We start from the raw sequence: 16,716 nt of genomic DNA, 5'->3' as shown, positions 1-16,716 counted from the left end.
GCATTCCATGTGGCTCTGCCAAACAATATTGGATCAGCATAAAGTGGACAAGCAAGACATCGGATGTCAATAACAACTGTGCTCAACCAACATTTTGCTCTCAGTATCTTGAAACCCTGACAAAGCAAACTTTATTCAATGTGCACTTAATGCAGCCACTTGAATCAATTACAACAATTCCCTTAACACCCTTCACGCCTTTTTGGTAGATGCCTTGAAAGTGAATACACTTGCATTTGGGAGGGGCTCGAAAGAGCGTGACCATATTGTGCAAGCACCCACAGGATCTCTACAAGTATGTCAGGAATACAATACAGAGTGACTAAAATTCAACTACCAACAGCCCAGCAATAAAAGTAACGCTACCAAACAGAGCAAATATGAGTTCCAGAATAGTAGAAAGAAGGCATTAAACCCCTGCTCTCCGTGGAAGGAACCCTACGGTTGTCTGGCCGCTGCCTTTCACAATATAAAAGACGTCTGCTGTAAGCACAACCAGCTATCGAGCACTTGTATGAAGGACTTGCACTCAATCTGTAGGTCATGCTAGCTACATATGGCATGCACACAGACAAGACTCTCTTAAGATCAAGCTTGCATCTTAAAACTTTGTAGGCAGTAGACTGGAACATTTCTGTTCTATTAGTGAACAGAAAATTCCCACATCTGCCACATCCTCACTTAATGCTTAGGAGCCTACAACAATCGTACACAGCAGCCACTGGATGCTATGGCAGGATGATTGGAGAGGCCTTGGCACTTGAAACTCCACTCTTTTATAGATAGACAGAACTACTTGGATGTGAATATGAGTCTCGAGATAGTAGACAGAAGGCATTACATCCCTACTCTCCGTGGAAGAGACTCTACGGTTGTCTGGCCGCTGCCTTCACTGGTATCAAGAAGATACTAAGAAGGCTTTAAATGTAAGCACAACAAAATCTTGAGCACTTCAATGGTGCAATAGCCCTCAATAACAGTTGTCATGCTAACTACACAAAGAAGCTTATACACATGCCAGCACAGAAATGTAGAATCTAGAAAAAAAATAACAACAATTAAATGTGCCAGAGTAAGCAATGCCATGGAATGCTCTGACTGGACAGGCTTGACACTGGTGTTCAGAATGTGCAAGTTTTAAGCTAGTAGAAAGAAGGCACCAAATCCCCGCTCCCCGTGGAAGAAAGCCTGCAGGTGTCTGGCAGCTGCCTTCAATAGTATCAAGAATGTACTAAGATGGCTTCTACTGCAAGCACAACAAAATCTTGAGCACTTATATGGTGTACAAGAACTCAAAAATGGTTGTCGTGCTATGCCCACATACAGATCATGCATACACATGTAGGTATAGATAAAACCTTGGGGTGTGTCAAAACCAAACAGAGTCCAGCATACCAAACCGAACAAAACAACGCACACAAAGGCCGAAAAGAGTTGTAAATACAATGCTATTGACAAGATTCAGGCAAGCCTGCAATGTTAGTATGAATTATACAAGAATGTACACCATCCCATGTAGCACAAGTCCTTTTGGATCTCTGACTAATGGCCACCTGGATTGATCCTTCTAGTGTACGTAGGTAGCATGCCTCATGTGTGCAGATAGTTGGCAGCCATCATTAGTTCAAGTGTGATTTCAGGCTCAATGTGAAACTCGACTTCCTTGCCGCTGAAATCCAAACACGCAAATCACAAATCCTGAAAAGCACTGTGATGCCTTAACCTGATGTTGCCCTGACCTAATGCTGGTTTCCCTAACCCGTCCCAATGTGGTTTCCCTAAACCTGATGATGCCCTGACCAAATGTTGGTTCCCTAACCTGAACCTAATATTGATTGCCCTAACCTAATGTTGCCTTAATGATGGTGCTTTTTAACCTTATCTTGCCCTAACCTGATGTTGAACAACCCTACAAATGGCACCTGACATAGAGAACGGCGTCACCCTGAAATGCAAGAGAAAGTAAGTCACACCTGGCAAACTGCAAAGACCAATAGAAGTACTGGCAGACCTTCTCTAGGATGCGAGTGCTGATCTCTGGAAACCTGACTTCGCCGAACTCCGTTTCTGTGAAGCTTCCTGTGTGCAGGGTCAAAACGGTGGCATTCAGCCGATCCAAGGATCAAAAAACAGGTTCAGAACACTTTTCAACGACTCAGAACGAGAAGAAGGAGAACAAGAAGAAGAAGAGAAGGAAGAAGCAGGGAACCTGATGAGTTGAGCATGTTCTTCAGTGTGTTGGAGACGACGGCAGCCGATCTATCTATCACGAACTCGAACCCTTCCGCGCTAATGAGCTTCACTGAGTCCTCCTTCCTCATCGCGGCCGAAACACAGCAATAAACCTAGTTAGGGTTTCGTACGGTCGTACGCTGAAGGACCTTAACGTTTCTGCGTACGAGAAATGGGCTTCATAGGGTTTCAAATGGGATCTCAAGACTCAAAGCCTTTTCACACGCTGAAGGGCCGGATGCTTTATTTGGGCCCCGTGGTCCCTACACAGCCTTTTCACACTAAGGATCTACAGGAGTGAAGTCTTTACACAATAAATAATTGGTAGTTGCATGAGAGAGGCACCCATAAACATAGACCATTGCTTCGTAGTTGCCAGACACTAATTGGCGATGAAGATCTTTGTCTTTGCTTGTTTCGTATCAACAATGGTTCAGCAATAGTGTCTTTGTTGGTTTCATTCTTATTACTAGTCGGCTGACTCGTGCTCCGTACTTCTCCAATCTCCAAATTCAAATTTTACCCCAACCTCCTCTTCTCGGCCTCCAATTTATGCCACGTGGTAGCTTTGTGAAACTATTCCTTAAGATAATATAGAGATAGAGATGTGTGTTGTAGTTTTTGTCCCTTTGTCAGCTACAATACTATACATGTGTGCTACTATACATGTGTTGTAGTTTTTGTCCCTTTGTCAGCTACAATACTATACATGTGAGTCTCAGAGACGAGCATGCTCGTCTCTGACTCCGGCTCGAAAAACAAAAACAAGAATACTATACATGTGTGCTAATATTATCTTTATTAATGTGTACAAACTTATCCATTTATACATAAATGATTCAAAAGATTTTGCATCGCATAGTATTTTGGTCATTTTCCAATAGCCTTTATGCTTCTTGCTTGCATCATTGAGTTTCTTTTTTGTTTACATGCACTAGATCTAGAGTGTATGTTAACTTGGTAGTCATGCATGCACAAATGTCTTCTCTGGGGTTGGGCTACCCAATTTATGGTTGGTTGGATAAGACCTGAGGCAACCCACTTCTCCTTCTTTTAGTTCTCACCTAAAAGTTTTAGTACTCAGTTGGCAACAACACTGTGAGTCTTCCAACATTCTTATTGTTCTTGTATCTCGTATTTTGGCAGAGTTAAAGGGGGGTCAAATAGGTGAGTCCACCAAATATAGTACATTAAGAGAGTCACTCTATTAAATCAATGCCATTCAGGCAAGTGAATATATTTTTTCAACATTTAAACAAAAACCTACAAAAGGCATATTCTTGCACACAAGAGGAGCATACAATAACACCTTTTTCAATTAGCATAATCCATAGCAATGACCCTTGTATACCACAAAAACTCCCCTCCACGAGGGATTTAAGCATCACAAGCCAGCCTCTCCCCCGTGGCCCTCTTTCAAATTTTTTTGGCTTGCATAGTTTTTCCATGTCAAAAAGTAATAGAGTTTCTTCTGCAACTTGCTTCCTCAAGAGGAAAGCCTTGATAATAGTAAAAGTCCATGCCAATGCCTTTTTTTATAATCCAAAAGAGGGTAAGAAAATGCATTTATGGCATAAGTATGACATTAACAACAATGATTTTCCTGAAATGGTAGCAACACATTATTCCATTTCTTAAAATTACATATCGACCCCAATCCATAAGCATCCTTATACTCATATCAATCCCTACAAGGCTTCTCAAACCCCAATCCATAAGCATCCTACCACTCACGTCAATCCCTACAAGGCTTCGCAAACCCTAATCCATAAGAATCCTACCACTCACCAAAGAAACACAAAAGGGGAGCCATCATGTACGCCATCCATTTCTTTTGCAAGGCCCACCTACAAGGCTGCTCAAATGTCTAAATATACTTCCTTTATTGATAACCTTGCAACCCCATTTGGTCACATCAAAGACATTGTCTTTGCCCAGGCTAACTAGTACAAATTTGAAAATCTTAGCCTTAGACCCATAGGCATTTGTTAATCCCATTTTGGATTAACAAATATGCTCCTCCATTTGAGGACATTAATAAGTGTCATGCAAAGGCATTATAAAAGTTGTACATTATGAGATATTGGCCACCCAAGGTCTTAGTTAAGTAAGTTTTGGGTGCCCAAGTGTGAATAAGGGCCAATTGTATATAAGGCATTTTCTTATAAAATGAATGGACACAATCCCCCTTTGTGCTATTGAGAGCTCTTGCTTTTGTCTTGAGAGAGAGAGATTGAGAGAGAGAATTCTAGCACTTGTGCCGCTTGTAGACTTGTATGTTGCATGCTGGTATTGAGAGAGAGAGATTGAGAGAGAGCATTCTAGCACTTGTGCCGCTTGTATACTTGTATGTTGCATGCTGGTATTGAGGAGTGAGAGAGAGTGATTGCCTTATGTGGTGGTGTGAGCGACTCTACGATGACAGCGTGAAGGATTAGAGCTTCTCAAGTGAGCTTGGAGACCTCAAGGGACAGAGGTTCAAAGCATTGGTAAGTGCCCTATGACAATTGTGTTCTATTGCTCTTCCCTAAGGTGAATGCATTGAGCTCCCTCTTGGAGGTGTGGTAGCCCATAACATTTTTGGTGCCGCTGCCGGGGAAACACCTTTGTTTCTTCTATCCTCTTTGAGTTTCAGCTCCCATTACATAAGATTTATCATTGCCTTTACATTCTGGTAGTGTATTGTGTAGAAAATGAATGGATAAGATTTGAGTGAAAGTGAAAAATTGTGAGAAATTGGTTGTGTTTGTTGTGTATTTGTGTGGTGGAATGGTCTTGGAAGAGGGCTCCACTGTTTTTTCTAGTCAATTTTGATGTTTGCATCACCGGAATCATCAACGTGAATGAGCAAGGTGGTTGTCTGTTTTTCTTTCTTTTCAAAAATTGAAAAAAAAATATAAAAATAAGGAGCCATTGATTGTGCCTTGAACTCGTATTACATTCCTTAGGCGTGGCACAATCATCTTGGAAGCATTTGGATAAAGATTTTGCACGCGGGAATTTCCCACGTGAAACTGCATGAAAATCGTTCACGACATGAAACGTTTTCTACAGCTTCATGCCGTGAAACGCTCTCGACATCAACGCCGTGATTAGCACTGTAATTCACGCGATTACCTTGCCAAAAATAGGTAGCCTTATCCTGACACCTTTGACACCACAGGGTTTGACAAAATTAAGAATTGTGAAAGTACAGAAAATCATTCACCACACTAAACTATTTCAGAGCATTTCACGGCATGAACCATTTTCATTTCATGGCGTGAACCATTTTAGAACCTTTCACAGTGTGAACCATTTTCAGTTCACAATGTGAACCATTTTCTTTTCATGATGTGAAACCTTTTCCCTTCACAGTGTGAAATCTTTCTGCAATTTCATGCCTTAATCAAATCCAACTCACGAAGCTGGTATTGTCAAATTTAGGCTAAGGAAGTTCTTGAGACCATTGAAAATCATAACAAGGTAACATGGAACTCTGAGTCCAAAGAAAAAATTTTAAACATGTGAGTGCAGAAAATCGTTCATGACATGGACAGTTTTCTGACATTTCATGTCGTGAACTGTTCTCTGCAATCTCACGGCCTTAGAAACGAGTCGACAGTATCTGACCAAAATTTAATTGGGGTAGCAAAATAGCTTATCAAATCATATTCACATGCACTTGAGGTCCGAAAAGCTCATTGGAGAGATAACCTCACTCCTGAGACGATAGTGCATCAAATCACCTAGGATCTTCCTATCAAAAGAGTGTGGGTTCAGGCCACTCAGTAAGCACTCAATTGAGTGTTTTAAGGAATCTGACCACCGTGAAAACTAGTAGTGAAGAATCCATGGAAGAAGGGCTGCGATACTTTGGGCTTGGGGAAAAGAAGAAACCACCCTCCCCTACCAGATCCAGCGATATAATTGATATAGCCCGTGGATTTTATGGTCTCCAAACCAGCAATGATGAAGAGGCTCAATCTGAGGCATGGGTCCGTCAACCAGCGCTGGACTTGGTCCAAGGAAAGAAGTACCTATCTAACCTTCAAATTCGAGGCTGAATGAGAAGAGACATGGAAAGTGCAGCCAAGACTGGTCAAGTATTCCTCCCAACCTCAAAGGCAGGAAGTCAGTATCACAGCGAGGCACACATCAAGAGAGGACGAGAGTACAACACATGACTCCTCCTCAAAGCTCGACACAATTAATCTTCAAAAATTTGTCTCCCCTAAAGAATTCCACAATGTTAGACACACCTACGGGGTTGCAGACAGAGCCTGAACCAAAAGCATTACCAGTAGAACCCCAAGGACTCGAAGAAGCTACATCGCTCCCAGTGCAACTCATAGAAGAGCCATTGGATACAGGCAAAAGGCCATGGGATGAAGATACATCGAGTCCAAGCAAAAGGAGGCATCTAGAGGATGAGGAGGTGATACCAGAAACATGCTTCCTCCACTATTTGCTTCTCACCATTTTCATCCTTCCCACCTTGAGAAGCCATCTACTCTAACACTAAGCAAAATGGAAAATTTCTTACAAAGTAAAAAAAGTTGCAACACAATGACCTTGCTTGGTTGGGTAATTATGAATTGTCCCCAATGATGTGAAGAATAATTTCATTGATTCCTCCTTGATATTTGCTTCAAAGATCCTTCAATATTGTCTCATACTCCACTTGCTCCATGTAGAACTCCAAAGTATGCCCAATTTATTAGGTGAGATGTAGTTTATATGGAGAAGATTTGAGAAATATAGGGATTAGCTTATGAAAATGAATAGAAAAGAAATTAAGGAGTAGAGATTAGAGTTAGCAAACAATGAGTAGCTCAATGGAAACATGGAAGAGAATGTAATGCTCCTTGCATTATAAGCTCAAGGGCTTGTAAGACTAGTACTTTGATTCTCCACCCAACCATATCCCAAATAGACCCTAAACTCATAGTTATATATAGGCCTAAGTGGTGCATGACCTTCCAACTTCAGCCCCTTGAACTTTCATTGGCTAAACATTGACTTTTCATTCACCAATGCCTCTTCAACTACCCCTAGAAGGGGGCGCCCTCCCCTATGTCCCTTGGGCTTCCATTGTGTACCATTACTTTCCTTTTACTCTAACTTTGATGCCTATTAACTATTTTTTAGGTATTTCCTATTTGAAATCCCCTGAACCTTATTTATATGCAAACCTTTTACATATATAGTCTTTCCTAGTCTCACCTTTCAGTGTTTCCTATCAGTCTCATAACAGTAATAATGTTCTCATAAAGAAACTTAGCAGTTGCCATGGCATCCTCTTTCGTGAAGCTCTTGCTTCAACCTGTTTGGGTACATAATTTTTGCCAACAATGATGAAGCATGCTTGTGTGCCACATGCAATCGGACTAATAGGGCCAATAAAATATAAGCCCCATTTTTCAAAAGGTTGGTTGACTCTAATAGGATGCAATGGCATCATGTCCTTCTTTTGTGGCTTGGCACAACATTGGCACTCATCACAACCTTTTACAAATAGCGCACACCCTTAAAGAGCATTGGCCACTAGTACCCTAAGTGGAGTATTTTCCTAGCTGTGATTTGGGTGTCAAAACTCATGATTCCAACCACAGTGCTGGTGGCCCACTTACCAACTTATCCTAGCAACTTCATGTTGCGTGAATGGGTGACACAGGCCTTACCCAGGTCCACCCAATAGAAGATTCAAGAGATTTGGCCCACACCCAAGTACATTGTTGGAATTTCAAGAGCTAGCCTCTCAACTTGAGAATGCACAACTGATGTTTGAGAGTGATGTGGGCTTCGTGTGTCCAACAGTGACACAATTGGATGACTCGGTGGCTCGTTTAAAGCGGGAGATGGAGGCACTCAAAGTGAGCTAGAAACCTATGAGCGAGGAAAGTATCTTGCTCTAACTCAAAAGGGAGATTGAAGAACTGAAGACTCAGAAAAAGAAGCCAAGAAGAGCATGTGGTGTGCTATATGCCAATCCCTTGGATACAGTGTCCAAGAATGCCCAAAGTGGAGGCACTGCTTGTTTTGTGAAAAAGGAGGACATGATGACAAAGATTGCTACGACCTCAAGGGGTACTGTCAACTTCATTATTAGTAGCAAACTCCCCATTCCGCCTTGATAGCCCCCAACCTTGCCCATTATGCTATAACTGCCCTTGTTATTCCACAAACCTTCCATGCTGCTACACCTCCTCCTTGTGGCAACCCACTCCTGAGGTGACCTACCTTCCACCGCTCATCCCCAATCCTCCTACACTAGCCACCATGGTAGCAACCCCCATGAACTGTCCTCCTTGTCCTCCCCATAAAGAGAATGTGGGGGAGAGAGAGAGCTTTAGTTCCTTGCAACCAAACACACACACACACACACACACACGAGAGAGAGAGAGAGTGCAAGACACAAGAGAGAGATGGATGGCTGAATTTTCTTCTATCTTCTTCTCTTCTCTATAACCATATATCTAAAAGATAAGAGTACATACATAAGGGAAAGTACTCTCCTACAACAACATACAAAATGGTTGGTCTATAGTGTGAACCCATCTATATGAGTTGGCGCTATAACTATGCCATAACTCTAGGACTCCAAATTGGCTGTCACACAACATGTCATCCACTGGCAAACATAATCTCACCAACTATGCTAGTGGCATAAGTGCAGAAGTTGTCACCTAGGCGGGTCATCAATGTCCCCGCCGTCGTAGCACTAGTCGAGCTCGATATCTCAAAACTCCCCCTCGAGCTCAACTCCACACACTGCACTCCAAGTAAGCTCCTAAACCTGTGGAGCTTCTCTGTGCCCAATGCCTTCATGAAGATGTCAGCCACCTGATCCTCTGTAAGTATTGACATATGCCAGATCTACATAACCTGCTAGAATCTTCTTCCTCACAAAGTGATAATGCACCTTAATGTGCTTTGTTCTAGCATGGTATACTGGGCTACTAGCCAATTGTATGCTACTCATGTTGTCACAATAAATGACAACTGCCCTACCATGGGCTCACCAGCTTTATTAATGTATTAAGATTATGCATTAAGCTTATACATAAGGCTTATTAATGCATTAAGCCTATGTATAAGCTTAATGCATAAACCTTATGCATTAGGCTTATGTATAAGCCTAATGTATTAAAACCATGCATTGAGCTTAATGCTTTAAGCTTAATACAAAATATTAAAGTATTAAGCTTAAACATAGGCTTAATGCATTAAGATTATGCACTAAGCTTAATACATAGGCTTAATGTACAAGCTTTATTTAATGTACAAGCTTTATTAATGAATAAGCTTTATTAATGCATAAATTTAATGTTCACCTAGTATAATAAATACTTAGTTTACTAATCTCTTCTCTTGTGGCTAGGTTAAGAGAATTCACTCTTCGGCAACTTAAAGCTTTCTCAAGCAATGGTGCCTTCTTGCAAAGTATTAGAGGTAAGCATCTTTCATTCATTCATGTTTTCATAGCACCTCCAGGTGCTGAGGCTTTCTTTTTCTTTAGTACATTCTTGTTTGAAGCTTATGCATGCATGCTTTATAATAAAGCATGCATGCATAAGTAAAGGTTTTATGCATAAGCCTTTGTTAAGCTTTATGCATGGGCTTTGCATGGGATTTATGCATAAAGCTTTATGCATGGGCTTTGCATGGGATTTATGCATAAAGCTTTATGCATGAGCTTATGCAAAGGCTTTCAACTTTAAGCTTATGCTGCATAGGCTAGCTTTATGCATAAGCCTTTGCACATAGGCTTTAGCTTTAAGATTTACGCTTATACATAGGCTTTAAGCTTTAAGCTTTATGCATGGACTTATGCATAAAGCCTTTATTAAGCCTTTTTGCATGGGCTTAAAGCTATAAATAAGCCTTTATCAAGCTTTAGGCATGGGCTTATGCATAAAGCTTTATGCATGAGCTTATGCAAAGGCTTTCAACTTTAAGCTTATGCTGCATAGGCTGTAAGCTTTATGTATAAGCCTTTGCACATAGGCTTTAGCTTTAAGCTTTACGCTTATACATAGGCTTTAAGCTTTAAGCATATGAGGCTTATACATAGGCTTTAAGCTTTACACTTATACATAGGCTTTAAGCTTTATGCATATGAGGCTTTAAGCTTTAAGCTTTATGCATATGAGGCTTTAAGCTTTGTGCATGAGGCTTTAAGCTTTAAGCTTTGTGCATAGGCTTTAAGCTTAAGCATGGGCTTTGAGATTATGCATTATGCTTAATGCATTAAGCATATGCATAGGCTTTAAGATTATGTATAAGCCTTATGCATTAAGACTATACATTATGCTTAATGCATTAAGACTATTTGTAAGTTTTCTCTTTGCCATTTTTCACTAACTTTACTTCATGTGTCATTGTTACTCTTTTCATATCTTATGCATTAATAGATATCATAGGAAAGGGTAACAAGTCGCCCCCTCCCCCTCCATTAAGACTATTTGTAAGTTTTCTCTTTTGCCATTTTTCACTAACTTTACTTCATGGGTCATTGTTACTCTTTTCATATCTCATACATTAATAGCTATCATAGGAAAGGGTAACAAGTCTCCCCCCCCCCCATCTAGGGAGAATAGGTACCACAAACACCACAACAAAGCAGACACTTAGGAGTGGTCACTGAAACAGATATCCAATGAGCTCGGTAGGGCAACTTGGTAAGACTCTAAACTTGATTTTTAATTATCACCAAACTTGTTTTGCTTGTGGCTAATGTGTTTGTATTGTATTTTCTTTTCATGCAAGAAGATGAGGATGTTGAAAGTGACAGTGATGATGAAGGTGGTGGTGCACGTCATGGCAAAGATGCGAGCGACGATGAAGACAATGAATTAATTTAAGTAGTATCTTCATCTTTATTCATTTTTGGGACAAACACTTTTAGTATTTTGTAACTTTGTATATAATTTGGAAGTAATAAAAACCATGACTTTTGTTTTAAACAAAATTTTTTGTGTGTTTTAAGTGTTTGTCTTAAAAAAATTTAAATAATGTGATAAAAAAAGGGGGACAGTCAAATGGCTGAGATATGTGGGAAACACATGTCCTCCACATATCTCACGCATTCTGATCTTGTTTTTTTTTTGGCGACAGTATGCGGCCATAGTCATGTGCGGCTACGTGCTGCTGTGGCTATAGCCACGTGCGACTACGTGCTGCTGTGGGATGTGGTTGTGTGTACTACTATAAACATGGCTATATGTGCTGCTGTAGGCATGGTTATATGCTCAACTATATGTGTTGTTGTAGCTGCGTGTTGATAGTCGACTTATAGCCGCATTTTTTCTCCATTTACAGAGCCTTTGTAATTTTCACGGCTCTTCATGTGGCTGTGCTCTTTGTTTGTTGTAGTGTGTAGAGAGCTAAATAGAAAATCTTCCTAATCCTCCACCTACCATCTTGGACCGTTCACATGCACGAGGCTCATGGTGCTCAAAGAGGTCATCAATCATATCCTCCATGTGGTGTTCCTCCACATCAACATCTGTAGGACTAGACTTGGTGCATAGCCCTTGTTTGGAGGATCCCTTTTTGCTCGTGGTGGAGCAAGATGCACCCCAAGTTGCTCTTGGTGAAGCCTAGTGGCTCGCCTATCACACCACTGTGGCCAATTTCTAATGTGGCATGGAATCGATGGCTCTTTGACGAACTTTGTCCTCCTCTAAATCATCTCCATTGTCCACCAAAGAGTCTAATCACCACCATCATTTTTATGGGCTATCCCATTCTTCCCATTCATCCATGTGTTGTTGTGTGTTGCCATGAGGTACACTCCTGAGGAGATGGCCTGTTAAGGTATTTAAACCCCACCTAGGTCTTATTATCCCTTACCATAGTTTACGATGTGCCACCCACGATGCCATAGATAGTAGCATAGTAGTCATCTAATCCTCCGAGTAGTTTTCTATCTCCTCATCACAAACACATACCACCACAGGAGCGTTGCAAGTTGACCTCTACTGGATGTCATTGACATAGTGGCGGCAAGTCTCGTGGTGGTTCCTCTCGTGCTTTGGCCATGCTGGTGAGCCAGAGTCTAATGTTGAGGCCAATGAGTAGGGCCTTTACTATCGTATCTCACAGTACATATAGGGGGCCAATTATTTTTGCAAAGGATACCCTTGTGGATACCTAGTTGTTGAGACAATTATGTAATAGTACATACAAAAACTGCTTCATCGATTTTGATGCCAAGGTTATCACACATGATAAATGGACTTAAGTAATAGGGGCCATTGCTATAATGAAGAGGTGAAGAACTAAATCATATTAGTGAAATTGCATTTACATTAATGCAAGGTGTGTATTCATTTTTGATGCATGGATGTGTAGGGAGACCAAGAAGATCCAGACGATGAGGAAGAGTAATGTGGGGATAATGAGGAGGGCGACCTAGCCTAGGCCTAGATCCTTTACATTTTTCCATTTATATTTTGTATAGGCGATGACTTTTTGTACTAAATAGCTTTAAAAATAAATGTGATTTTGTTTCAAGTATCTTGTTTATTTGCAAGTATGTCTTTAATTTATTTATGTTACATGCTTTTTCAGAGACTAGCCGAGATGTATATGCTAGTGTTGGGCACTCCGTCATGGGAATTTGTGCGTGTCAAGACGTACAAATAAAAAGCCAAAGAGCTCTCCTTGTCGGCTACATGGTGTAGCGTTGCACAGTGGAGCAAATTGAAATAAAAAATAATCAAAATTTCACTTCAAATAATAATTTACAAGAAAATAAACCATAAAGACATAAACACCATTTGGGTCCAATCTGCCTCCCCATGTGTGAGACGCGGTCGTCTCACACATGAGTATTTCAATGATTTATTAAGATATGACATAATTTGGTACAATCGATCTCTTTGGAGACATCTCATCGGAGAAGTCAAAGAATATAGAAAGAAAGGAGAGCTTAATCCAAGGAACTTGCAATTCTTACAAAACACGTTTAATAGAGTTCTCTCTCTCTCACACACTTGAATAATTAAACACGTTTAGTAGAGTTCTCTCTCACACTTGAATAATTAAACCATACTAGAAAAATAAAAAAAAAATTGATACTCCCTATAGACATTTGCATGTCATAGCATGCATGGGCTTCGTGTACGTAGGTACAAGCCTGCAACTTGCTTGTATCTCTCTAGTCTTTTGTTAGAATATAATTGTGTTTATACTTAAAATTATTGGAATAGTGTCGGTCTACAACCTAGCGCGAGCCATTTTGCTAACTTCGTTTGTGTGTAAAAATAGACTACTTTCGAGAGGCCTATTTAAAGAAAAGTTTACTTTTTCTATTAATGAGCTTTTTAATATACATATATTATTATTATTATATGATATAAAAATATATTATTTTTACTTTGATATATTATATTATTTTAATTTGAATAAAAATAATCATAATAATAATCCATCTTAGATTATTCATAAATTTAGTCATTTTGGGCATGTGTATCTATTAAAACCCAAGGTTGAATCTCAAAATATATTCCCAACCACCACCAAATCTCTTCCATTATCCAATCCAATGATTTGCACTTACGTCAACTATGCCAATTAATTAATAAATTAATTGGCTAAAAATATAAGTAACCGTACGAAACTTCATATCATCAAGATGATGCAACCAATACTTCCCATGAATGTATGGATTCACTCGCATAAAGTAAGCTATGATTGCTCAGATTTAGAAAGGCATCCCAATCTAAACCCATCTAGGAGAAATGAGATTATGTCCAAATGAGATAAAATTTTACTGTAAGATAGATATACTAGAGAGTATGCTTATAGCAAATTTTTATTAAAAAAAGAAAGGAAGCGTGAAATATGATGAAATCAAATTTCAGAGAGGAAAAGAGGAGGGAAAGTGAAAAGGGGGGAAAATCAAAGCATGCAAAGAGAAAGAGAAATAAATTTGTATGATTGAGAAGGAAGATTTACTAATAGTTTATTGTGAGGACCACAAGGTACATCTAACATTTCTTTCGTTTTTTATTGGTCCTATTAAATATTATATTCCACTAGCTTGATCTTATAAGATTTGGTGGCAGAAGATTAAAAAAGATCCATGTTACATGGATTTGGAATCCCAGCTCTCAATGGTTAGCCCATTCTTTTTTTAATATTTCCTTAAGAGGGCCCTTTTGTGAGTCCATAAATCACTTGGGAAAAGGCTAAGAGACATAAAGTAACTTAGCAAACAACAAGTGGGACAAGGCTAAGAGACAAATTTATTAAAAAAAAGCAAGGAAGCATGAAATATGATGAAATCAAATTTCACAAAGGAAAAGAGGAGGGAAAGTGAAAAGGGGGAAAAATCAAAGCATGAAAAGAGAAAGAGGGCCCAAATAAATTTGTGTGATTGAGAAGGAAGATTCACTAATATTTTATTGTGAGGACCACAAGGTATGTCTAGAATTTCTTTTATTTTTTAATATTTGGTCCTATTAAATATTATATTCCACTAGATTGATCTTATAAGATTTGGTGGTAGAAGATTCAAAAAGATCCATGTTACATGGACTTGGAATCCTAGCTCTCATTGGTTAGCCCATTACTTTTTTAATATTTCCTTAGAGGGCCCTTTTGTGAGTCCATAAATCACTTGGGAAAAGGCTAAGAGACATAAAGTAACTTAGCAATAGCAAGTGGGACAAGGCTAAGAGACACAAAGTCATCCTCACTTATACCCATGTAGGGACATGGTCTAGTGTAATAAATGTTGATTGAATCATGTAAAAATTGAGTTTTCACATCTAGGGTCAAAACCCCTTGCCTAATGTGCTATTTACATGTGTATAGGAAACTATAACACCCCCCAGAATGTGGCTAGCATATGGTCTATATAGTATATGCTCCTTTTTACTCATAACAAACTTCTAACACTCCCAATACCACTAGTACATGGTCTATACAATATATGCTCCTTTTTACTCATAACCAATTTCTAGCACTCCCAATACCACTAGTAAGAAAACTGTAAATGAGTGTGGTGCTTGATTTATTCATGAAAAATTCACAGATAAGGGGTTTTAAAAATAGGCATTGAATGCACATGATACAGAGGGTTTACATATAGTGAACCCACCAAGGCCACATCAAATGGCTCAAGAAGCTATAGTCCCGCTATCACAATCCACTCAAGAAAGATGACCCTCTCGGCTTGGGTCATGATATGTTTGATTTACATGAGTTCTTCACACATGGAACAACATAATCACAATTGCCATCAAGGTCCTCACCTCTACCTCACATCAAGTAGACATGGAAGAATCAATAACTTTCCCTATGCAGACTAACCATGTCACATCAAATGGCTCAAGAAGCAATAGTCCCGTTATCACAATCCACTCAAGAAAAATGACCCTCTTAACTTGGGTCATGATATATTTGATTTACACGAATTCTTCACACATGGAACACCCCAAGGAGAGGTGCATGAAGCCCAAGACACCCTAAGAGATTCAACAAAGCAACACATGAGTCCTCACCTACTCCCACATTGAACCAAGTCATTGGCCCTCAGGGGTTTCACCTAAAAATATGTAAGTATACCATGTGAGTTCAAATAAAGAGGGTTTTTAATTCAAAAATTTAGGGTAAATTTACAGAAATACATTTACAAAAGGGGGTTTTTAAATCATTTTTTTAAAAACCCATAAGTCCATAAAGAAAAAGGGGTCATTTTATTCATGAAAAAGTAATGGGTTTTTAAAATACCCTTTGAACACATGTGACACATAGAGTTTCTTTAGTGCGTCCCCCAAGGATAGGCCTCAGGGGGTTCACTATATGTAAACCCTCTATATCACGTATGTTCAAGGCCTACTTTAAAAATCCCTTATCTGTGAATTTTTCATGAATAAAGCACACCCTTTTTCTATTTAACCTGTGAATACCCCCTTTATATGGTACCCTTTTTTGTATGTAAAAAATGTGAAAAAAGGGGATTTTTTAAATCCCTTCTGTTGAACCCACGTGCTGTGCTTACATATTTATGAGTGACCCCCTTGAGGGGTAGGCCTCAAGGGGGTAGGCCTCCTACCTCTAAGACCATTCCCATAAACACCCTAATAAAACCCACGTGCTATGCTTACATATTTATGAGTGACCCCCTTGAGGGGTAGGCCTCCTACCTCTAAGACCAATCCCATAAACACCCTAATAAAACCCTCAAGGAAGCTACCAATTGGTCCCTCTTTGATTATCTCTGCATCCCAATAGCTATCACAATTGATCCCTCTCTGATTGTCTCTTTCCAATATCAACTCTCTGACCCTTCTGTTGAACCCTTCTGTTGAACCCACGTGCTATGCTTACATATTTATGAGTGACCCCCTTGAGGGGTAGGCCTCCTACCTCTAAGACCATTCCCATAAACACCCTAATAAAACCCTCAAGGAAGCTACCAATTGGTCCCTCTTTGATTATCTCTGCATCCCAATAGCTATCACAATTGATCCCTCTCTGATTGTCTCT

The 16,716-nt window shown here is 39.7% G+C and overlaps 1 protein-coding gene across 2 annotated transcripts; it reads right to left on the bottom strand.

Moving 5' to 3' along the window:
• Window positions 1-1,432: 1,432 nt before the first annotated feature.
• Window positions 1,433-2,456, bottom strand: LOC147613890 (uncharacterized). 2 transcript variants are annotated; one of them, XM_086781885.1, is made up of 3 exons: window positions 2,210-2,456; window positions 1,974-2,079; window positions 1,433-1,698 (listed from the first exon to the last, which is right to left on the bottom strand). In XM_086781885.1, exons 1-3 carry the CDS (start codon window positions 2,319-2,321, stop codon window positions 1,620-1,622), a joined length of 297 nt encoding a protein of 98 aa, XP_086638011.1. In that variant the 5' UTR covers window positions 2,322-2,456; the 3' UTR covers window positions 1,433-1,619. The 2 variants fall into 2 exon arrangements, with proteins under 2 accessions (XP_086638011.1, XP_086638010.1); XM_086781884.1 differs by having other exon boundaries at window positions 1,433-1,669; window positions 2,210-2,450.
• Between the last annotated feature and the right edge of the window lie 14,260 nt (window positions 2,457-16,716).

The sequence above is a fragment of the Cibotium barometz genome, chromosome 43, assembly GCF_041138505.1.
Source record: "Cibotium barometz isolate CiBa-2024 chromosome 43, ASM4113850v1, whole genome shotgun sequence".
Lineage (NCBI taxonomy): Eukaryota > Viridiplantae > Streptophyta > Polypodiopsida > Cyatheales > Cibotiaceae > Cibotium > Cibotium barometz.
This window is presented reverse-complemented; position numbering and strand designations above follow the sequence as displayed.